Source organism: Lactuca sativa, chromosome 3 (genome assembly GCF_002870075.4).
Source record: "Lactuca sativa cultivar Salinas chromosome 3, Lsat_Salinas_v11, whole genome shotgun sequence".
NCBI lineage: Eukaryota > Viridiplantae > Streptophyta > Magnoliopsida > Asterales > Asteraceae > Lactuca > Lactuca sativa.
In genome coordinates, this window is record NC_056625.2 from 87,289,958 (window position 1) to 87,299,244 (window position 9,287).

A 9,287-nucleotide genomic window follows, 5' to 3' on the forward strand; every position below is an offset into this window, starting at 1 on the left:
CAAAGCATATTAATGAGAAATGCATTACATCGAGTGAAAAGATTCATTTTTACGTGAATTGATCCAATCTAGATCCCTATTTCCTTCCAATATTTCTTTCTTTCTTCCTATTGTTCCATCGCTACATAAACATATGGAAGCTTTTCTAAGTCATCATTAAAGCTTGGTTTTACTATTTCTATGAAGATAATAAGAAATCCTTTTAGCGAGTTTCGACGAGCTTATGATTTTCTAATGATGTAATAATCAAATTACTTTCCTAGAAAGCAGTACACCATCATTGATTGGAAAAAATACCAAACTTTTAGGAAATCATATAGATCGATCATGATAATGATGATGGACGTACATGTACAAGAGTCTCCAACTTCCACAAGACGATAATACCTGTGGAGGAGTCTCCGACAGAGGTGGAGGCATGGTATGTCGCTGACAAAGGTGGAGGAAAGGCTAACGAGTGGTGTGTAGATTCTGAAGTCATAAAGGGAGGCTAATGTTGTTTGAGTGTGGGGTTGAAAAAATGGAGAAGTGAAATAGGTTTATGTAACGTCCCAAAATATAGAGTAAAATTTTCATTTTTAATTATAAAACCAAATCAAGTTGTATACCAACTAAAAGATGGTTAACATACGAGTTCAATTCCAAAAACCAGTTATCAGAGTAATTACCAAAATTCATAAAATGTGGAATCTCTTAAGGATGCGATACAATCAATTCACACCATTTGATACAAGAACTACCTGAAACATTTTTAACTGAAAGCTGTAAGCACAAAGCTTAGTAAATTCCTCAAAATGCCACATACTAAACATAATAATGGGCCCCGCCCTAGGGGTATATTTTAACTCATATGAATGCTATGGTCCACACATAGTCTTTCAATAACTTTTGTTTCTATAGTCCCCTTGGAGTCTTTCCTGCTATGGCCCCCATAGTATTTCATATAATTTGTTATGGTCTACCCATAGTATTACATGCAATTCACAAAGAATAACTAGTATATCCTAACATCAAGTGTCCTACACAATATAGTGAGAAGAATCATCTAAAATCCTAGAGCCAAATCTGACTACAGACTAAACCTCAGCCTATACCTCAAAACTGCCAAATTTGACCCAAAAGTCAAATTAGTCAAAAGTCAATGGTCAACGGGACGCAGGCCGCGAACCTTGACCATACGCATTGCGAACCACTAAACAACAAAATAGTCGCATTTTGCCCATAACTCACGTCGCGAACCCTTATAAGTTGTGCCGTGAATTCCCGTCTGAACCAACTTTTGTTTAAGTCCTTAAATCATTAAGTCCAAAGCTCATAAGCTCAAATTAAGACCTTCTCAGTGACTTAATGGATAAAGTTTACAACTTTATCCATTTTCATGTCTATAAAACACCATAAACCAACCTAGGTCATCAAGAAACCCAAAATGCTACAAGGATATGAATGGACCAAATAATAAGATTAAAACCTCTCTATTTCACCACAATAGGTTCAGAAATCATCAAGATGCAACCTTTGAACCTGGAGTTTTCCAAACTTCAACTAAGTATGGACCAAGATACCAAAACTTGCACAAAACTTATATATACAAAGAAGAATACATAAAGCCTCAAATTTGAGGACTTATAAAGGTCCATAATATGTTGAGGATGATGGATCTAAGCTGGGACAAAGCTTCTAGCACCAAGAGAGACTTCCTTCACCATTAAGCTTCATCAAAAAAGGCTTAAACACTAAAAACTCAAACATGGAGGCTATGGTTAGGGTAAGGAACATTTAGAGAAGATGGATGCTAACTAAAATGACCTAATTCCAAGAGATCATGCTCTTAAATACGGAGTAAAACCTAAAATCATGGGCTTTGGCTAAACCATCATTCATACCATGACACTCTATATGTCGCACCGTGATTGGCCTGGCCTAGCAACGACCAACCAACATAAGCCCAAAACGAACCCAACCCAAAACTAATCCTTTAAATCAAAAGTCTTATACTTTTAACCCAAACTCTCATTCTTTTAAGGCCCAAACCTTATCGTTGAAAGCCTGAAACATTCTCATAAATAAATTAAAGTCCACCATTCTGAAATAAAAAATGTCCCAAAACCGGATGTTATAGTTTAAAAGAGGTCTAGTGAAATAGGCTTAGAAGAGGTTTGCAGGATTTAAAAGCTATATTGCATGTCTTCTAGAAAAACAGGGTGCACAAAAGTTTTTAGCAGGTCAACAGTCTTCTAAAAAAGCAATATTCTACTAAAATGTTTGTTCGCCCGCAAACATAATCCATACGATATTCTATTAGAAAAACACCAATCTATTAAGTTAAACGGTGTCATACAACTCTTGCTGTCGGTATTTACTATGTGGCACCTATTGTTGACGACAAACACCGCCCCTCGTCTTATTTTTTGCTGGCGGTAAAGTTTGACAGTGAACTTTTACCAAATTTCTCTCTTTTGATTTACCGATGAAATTAACTCTTTCTTCCTTATTTTTTTGCTGATGACAATCCTCAACACCACATCCTAACTTCTTTTAAAAATGACAAAAATTATAAAAGTGTCACTATCAACTTATGTGGAGTGCATTATATATACAAGACAAAACTATAAAAATGGTCCCTGTGGATTTTCATTTTATGTGGTTACAATCCATACATTTGAAAAGTTGCAGATTTGGTCATTTTCAACAAGTTTTGTTGTGGTTTTGGTCCCTTGTCCGTTAAGTTTAATTGTTTGGCTGTTAACTTCTTTAAAATGATAATTTTACCCCAATGACCATTTTCTCAATTTTGTCTTTTACCATATTATAAGGACCATTTTTGCTTACATTCTTTTTATCTTAATGAAGTTTATATATTATAAATATTATTTTTAATATGCAATATTATATATTAATAAATATTGTTTTATTGGATTATTAATTTATTTTAGTTGTTTTTTTAATTCTTTTTGTTGGAGTAATTCTTTTTTATTGAATTATTATATATCAATATATAGTTTTTAATATATATTATTTATATCATAATAAATATTATATTATTGGATTATTAAGTTTTTTAGTTAACTTTTGTAATTCTTTTTTTAAAATTATTTTTTATTGGATTATTACTTTTAATTTATTATTTTCTTTACATACTAAATACTATTTTATTAGATTATTAATTTATTTTAGTTAGTTCTATTTTTTTAATTTGTTTTTTGTCGAAGTAATTCTTTTTTATTGAATTATTATATATCGGTACATATAGTTTTTAATATATAATATTTATATCATAATAAATATTATATTATGAGATTATTATATATTACAAAATATTATTTTATTGGATTATTAATTTCTTTTAGTTAACTTTTTTTAATTTCTTTTTTGTTGGAATAATTCTTTTTATTAGATTATTATATATCAATAAATATTATTTTTAATATATAATATTTATATCGTAATAAATAATACATTATTGAATTATTAATTTTTGTAATTTCTTTTTTTTGAATTATTAATTTTAATTTATTATTTTTTTTAATATAATAAATATTATCTTATTGGATTGTTATTTTCTTTTTAACGTATACTATTAATTCTTTTTAATTATATTAGTTACATGAAATGAAGGTGTTTGACAGTCATCCTAACGATTTTGATGACGAGAGACAACGATTTTGTGTATCCCACAACTTTGTGGTGGAACCCATAAAATTGACAAGAACTATTATTATAAATTAAAAATAAATTAATAATCTAATAAAATATTATTTAGTATATGAAGAAAAGAATAAATTAAAATTAATAATCCAATAAAAAATAGTTTTAAAAAAATTACAAAAATTAACTAAACCAAATTAATAATCCAATAATATGATATTTATTACGATATAAATATTATATATTAAAAACTATACGTATTGATATATTAATTCAATAAAAAGGAATTACTTCGACAAAGTTTTTTTAGAAAAAAAAAAGAATTAACTAAAATAAATTAATAGTTCAATAAACAATATTTATTATATGAAGAAAATAATAAATTAAAAGTAAGAATCCAATAATAAACAATTAAAATGAAAAGAATTCAAAAAACTAACTAAAAGAAATTAATAATCCAATAATATTATATTTATTATGATAAAATGTTATATATTAAAAACTATATGTATTGATATAAAATAATTCAATAAAAAAGAATTACTCCAACAAACAAAATAAAAAAAACTAAAATAAATTAATAATCCAATAAAATAATATTTATTAATATATAATATTATATATTAAAAATAATATTTATTAATATATAATACTTCAATAATATAAAAAAGAATGTATGCAAAAATGGTCCTTATAGTATGGTAATAGACAAAACTGCAAAAATGGCCCCTGAGCCTAAAATTGTCATTTTAAAAAAGTTTACAGCCAACCACTTAAATTTAACGCACGAGGGACCAAAACCACAACAAAACTTGTTGAAAATGACTAAATCTACAACTTTTCAAACGTTTGAACTATAACCACATAAAATGAGAAACTACAGGGACCATTTTTATAGTTTTGTCTATCTACGATCAAAGATCTCTAGACAACAACAATGGCCAACAAATCAAAAATGTGTTTTATCTAGTTTTATGTTATTGTTTGTTTTTTTTTTTTTTTTTTTTTTTTTTTTTTTTTTTTTGTTTAGGTAAACCAACTACCTAAGAGAGCTTTTTAGGAAGGGAATAAATATGTGTATTTGATTTAGAATTTAATTTGCTTTAATATTTATAAGTTAGTGATCACGTTTTTATATTTTTAATAACTCATAGAAATGCATCTATAGATAATTGAAAAAAAAAACATTTCCTATTATTCCAAACCCACACGGGAGACATTGGGTGAAAAAGCTGGTACTCTTGCATTTAGGGTTTACGGTTGAGTTTTTTGAACCAGACATGTGATTTTCAAACTCAGTATAACGGCATTTACATTGTTCATATGACGTTATCATCTACAAAAAAAAAAAACCAACATTTGGAGAGAGTAAAAGTATACCGAGACATGTACAGATTTTGTCACCGACTACTCTTTCACAATCGTTAAGATTTGAATACAGTCCAATGAAATTATTTTTATCATATTTAAATTGCATAACATCTTTCAACAAATACAACCTTAATTAAAAGTCATATGGGTCCATAGTAATAATATCAATTTCTTTGTAATGACTATAAGTCTATAACGCGAGGAGTAGCATATATGACTGTAACATGATATTAAAGCGAACTCAAAAAAATATCCAAGATCCATCTAAACAGAATCTAAAACTGGATGACATTTTTAACAATCATTAAACTTTTTAAATCATGATACTTTCTTAGTTCATTAATTTCCAGTTCTAAATCTATTAATTGTCCTTTCAACTCACTTTCTAAGCAACACTTTTTCAGACAATTATATCACAAAAATGACCTAATCAGTACATACAGAAATGGAACCAAAAGAATATATAAATTGCTAAAAGTTGGCTCATATGAAAGTCATGATAACAAAATGTCAAGTTTCTTTTTGTATTTTCATACAAACAATAAGAAGTTTATACTATAAAAAAGGTGTGTGTGTGTGTGTGTGTGTGTGTGTGTGTGTGTGTGTGTGTGTGTGTGTGTGTGTGTGTGTGTGTGTGTGTGTGTGTGTGTGTGTGTGTGTGTGTGTGTGTGTGTGTGTGTGTGTGTGTGAGAGAGAGAGAGAGAGAGAGAGAGAGAGAGAGAGAGAGAGAGAGAGAGAGAGAGAGAGAGAGAGAGAGAGAGAGAGAGAGAGAGAGAGAGAGAGAGAGAGAGAGAGAGAGAGAGAGAGAGAGAGAGAGAGAGAGAGAGAGAGAGGTATGGGGATGGGGTTGAGTCTGGAAAAGGCTAGGTCTAGTAGTAGTTAAGGAAAGAGGTTGCCTAGCTATTGTTATGTTTCACAGAACTGTTAAACTAGAAGTCTGAGGAACACAGTTTCCAGATTGAGAGAGACAGTGAGAGTTCTGAAACAATTCCACAAAATCAAAAGATATTCTGCCCCACACCTTCACCTCCATCTTCACTTCGACCCGTGGCTATTGACCTAAAAATATGTTAATGGGACCAATATTTATTAGTAAAACTTGTTTAATTAACTTACGATTTCTAAATAAAAATTTCAAAATCTATCAATTTTAGAACCCAAAAGGAAAATCAGCACCTAATTAATTACTCTTTCTTAACTCCCCCAACTGTATTCCGGTATTATCTAATAAACCATTGAGCATGTGATCGGATCAAACTTCTGAAACAAGTAGCTACTTGCTGTGTATTTCATGGGTGAAAGATAAAAACATTTCATTAAAACAATTACAATAACAATAGATAGACTAACAAGAACTTTGAAGCGCTTCTACGAGAAAATACAATTTAAACGTAGATCGACTACCCTAAATAATTCTCTCTTTCCAATCTTCCCATTTCAATCTTTAACGAAATTACTTGCATGATAACATATAGATTCGTATTCAACCTGGCATATTTCTCTACTAAAGTTATGGAAGTGCCGCGTACTGATTCATGTGATTCCAAGCTTGAATCCTATTCCAGGTGTTGATGTCTCCATTTTGATCATTTTCTGTGGAAGCTGGATTCACGTTCCCCGATGCATAACTGTTGCCAAAGAACCACTCAGTCGCCATAGCACCAACGCCTCCGTCGCCACTGCTGCTACCAACTTTTCTTGATTCACCGCCCATGGAGGATGCTATCGGTTTTGAAATTTCAAGATTCTGAAACAAGATTGGTTGTAAGCCGGTTTCTTTTTGCTGATGACCATGTTCTTCTCCAGCATCACCACCGAACAGCATAGCCAACCGCTGTTGCTGTAACTTCCAATGCAAATCTTGGTTTAAAGAACTTAAAGACTCTATAGAAGAAGCAAGATTGGTATTCTGATGAAGATTCGTGTATGTAAAACCCATTTCTTGAAAATTTCCTGTCGCTCCTCCACTTTGATTGTGATGATGATCTCCTTGCTTTGTTACATTAGTTGACAAACCGAAATTAACCCCTAAAGGATCGAGGTTCATGAAAGGTAGATTACATGATGTGTCTCCATATGAGGAAGAGAATTGGTTAATCCTAGGAGGGAAGTTTATCCCTCCAAGTTGAAAATCCATGAGTGGCGGTGAATGACGATCCAACAACTTCAACACTCCATTATCCGATGATGAATCTCCGATGGTAAACTTTGAAGTGGAAGTCTTTGACGTCTTCTTGTTTTTCCGGCATCCTCCTCCTATTGGGATGTTGCGTAAGGCTCCACCTTTGGTCCAGTACCTTCTACATGTCTTGCAAAAGTGCCTGGGCTGCGTAAGGTTATAGTTGTTGAAATAGCAAAACTTGGTATTTGTTGAATCGCATCTTGGGCACTTGACGGTTTGTTCCGGTGGCCTCAACGAAGATGTTTTTCTGCCACTACCACCCGAGCTTTGGGTCTCATCTTTTGTAGCGTGTTTTAGCGGTATTTTGTTAGACATCAGAACCTGATAGAGAGAGACAGAGAGCTAGAGATTCAGACGGGAACCCTAATAGAAATTTATGAGAGAGAGAAAGAGAGAGAGAGAGAGGATCATGTGGGTGATTTGAGTTGCCTTTGGCAGAGGCAAAGATACACTCTATTCATGGTTTCATGCATGATTTTGGAAGTTGAAAGAGGGATGTTGATGGGCTCTTGTGAACATCATCAAGGAGAGTTAGAGGCTTCTACTTCTGTTATGTTGCAAGAGTTATACTTATACAGGCTGTATTTCAAGGGTTAATTTCTAAAAAAACACAAAAATGTAACTAGGCAACACACACGAAAGAGACTGCAAGAAAGACTAATTAAAGATTCAAGTACATATATCCATTGGAAGGGAAGTACTTCGGGATTTGGGTTGATTAGGGTGGGGAGGTGAGGTAATGTAAGACAAAAATTGGGATGATATGACAGTGATCTAGCATGCAAAAATCGAGTGTTACACATGTAACTCCCACCCTACCAAACAATACCAAAAAATAGAAATTTGGAAATTTATAAAAAAAGAGATGAAAGAAAAAAAAAATAATATAGCAACAAATTATGTGCGTTAGAGTGTGGATCTGTTTTCTAAAATGTATATAAGTTTAAGATTGTCTTTTAAAAAAATATTTATGGAAAGTGGGAGAATATATATATATATATATATATATATATATATATATATATATATATATATATATATATATATATATACACACACACACTAGGTGTGAGACCCGTGTATTATACGGGTTGAGTTATAAAAAAATTTAACATTAAAGTGTAAAAAGAAAATATTTTTTGATGTACAACTTTAAAGTAAGAAAATAATAAACGTATTTATTACAATTTAATATCATATATATGATATTTAATATTTTACATATATAAGTATATGACTTAAATTTTAAAATTAAAACAAACCAAAAATTGACAAATGGATAATATTTATTTCAAAAATACCACAAAATGACAAGTGTTAAAACTCATGAGAGATTGACATGTGCCAAAAAAACCTCATTTATTAAGAAGGATATATATATATATATATATATATATATATATATATATATATATATATATATATATATATATATATATATATATATATATATAGGTTCAAATGTTTCTCACATCTATTGTGTGCTACAATGCACCAATAAGAATTGAATAAACGTTAAATGTATATTAAATGATATCCACATTTATAATTCTTTTTTATGGAGACTAATTTAATTCGTCATTAATGTCAATAATAATATTCTTTCAGAATGAATTCATATATTAAATAATAAGAGTGTATTTTAGGAGAACGATAGTATATTCTACTAGAATACACCTTCATTCTTCATATTCCATACAACTTTATTATATTTTAAGTGAGTGAGTCCTAAAATAATGTTATTGCTGACATAAAAACTTAGATACGAATTCATTCTAAAAAAATGTTATTGCTGACATTAATGATGCATTTAATTAATTTCCATAAAGAGAAAACTATAATTATGTATATCATTTAATATACATACAATTATGGAAACCATTTAATAACTATCATTATTTAATTAAATAATAATATAATTTTACTAAATTCTTATTGGTGCATTCTAGCACACAATAAACATAAAAAACATTTTAACCTAGCCCTATATATATATATATATATATATATATATATAGAATTAAGTTCAAATGTTTTCACTATCTATTATATGCATGTATGATTGATTCTGGACCAATCATTTTAGATA

The 9,287-nt window shown here is 30.1% G+C and overlaps 1 protein-coding gene across 1 annotated transcript; it reads right to left on the reverse strand.

The window, feature by feature from the left end:
* Positions 1 to 6,274: 6,274 nt before the first annotated feature.
* Positions 6,275 to 7,731, reverse strand: LOC111915580 (dof zinc finger protein DOF5.7). The gene has a single exon (XM_023911228.3). The coding sequence runs from the start codon at positions 7,511 to 7,513 to the stop codon at positions 6,527 to 6,529; it is 987 nt and encodes a 328-aa protein (XP_023766996.1). The 5' UTR covers positions 7,514 to 7,731; the 3' UTR covers positions 6,275 to 6,526.
* Between the last annotated feature and the right edge of the window lie 1,556 nt (positions 7,732 to 9,287).

Bases quoted from the DNA above. Each gene is read 5' to 3' on its own strand.
- LOC111915580 (XM_023911228.3), bottom strand. From the start codon at position 7,513: ATGTCTAACAAAATACCGCTAAAACACGCTACAAAAGATGAGACCCAA.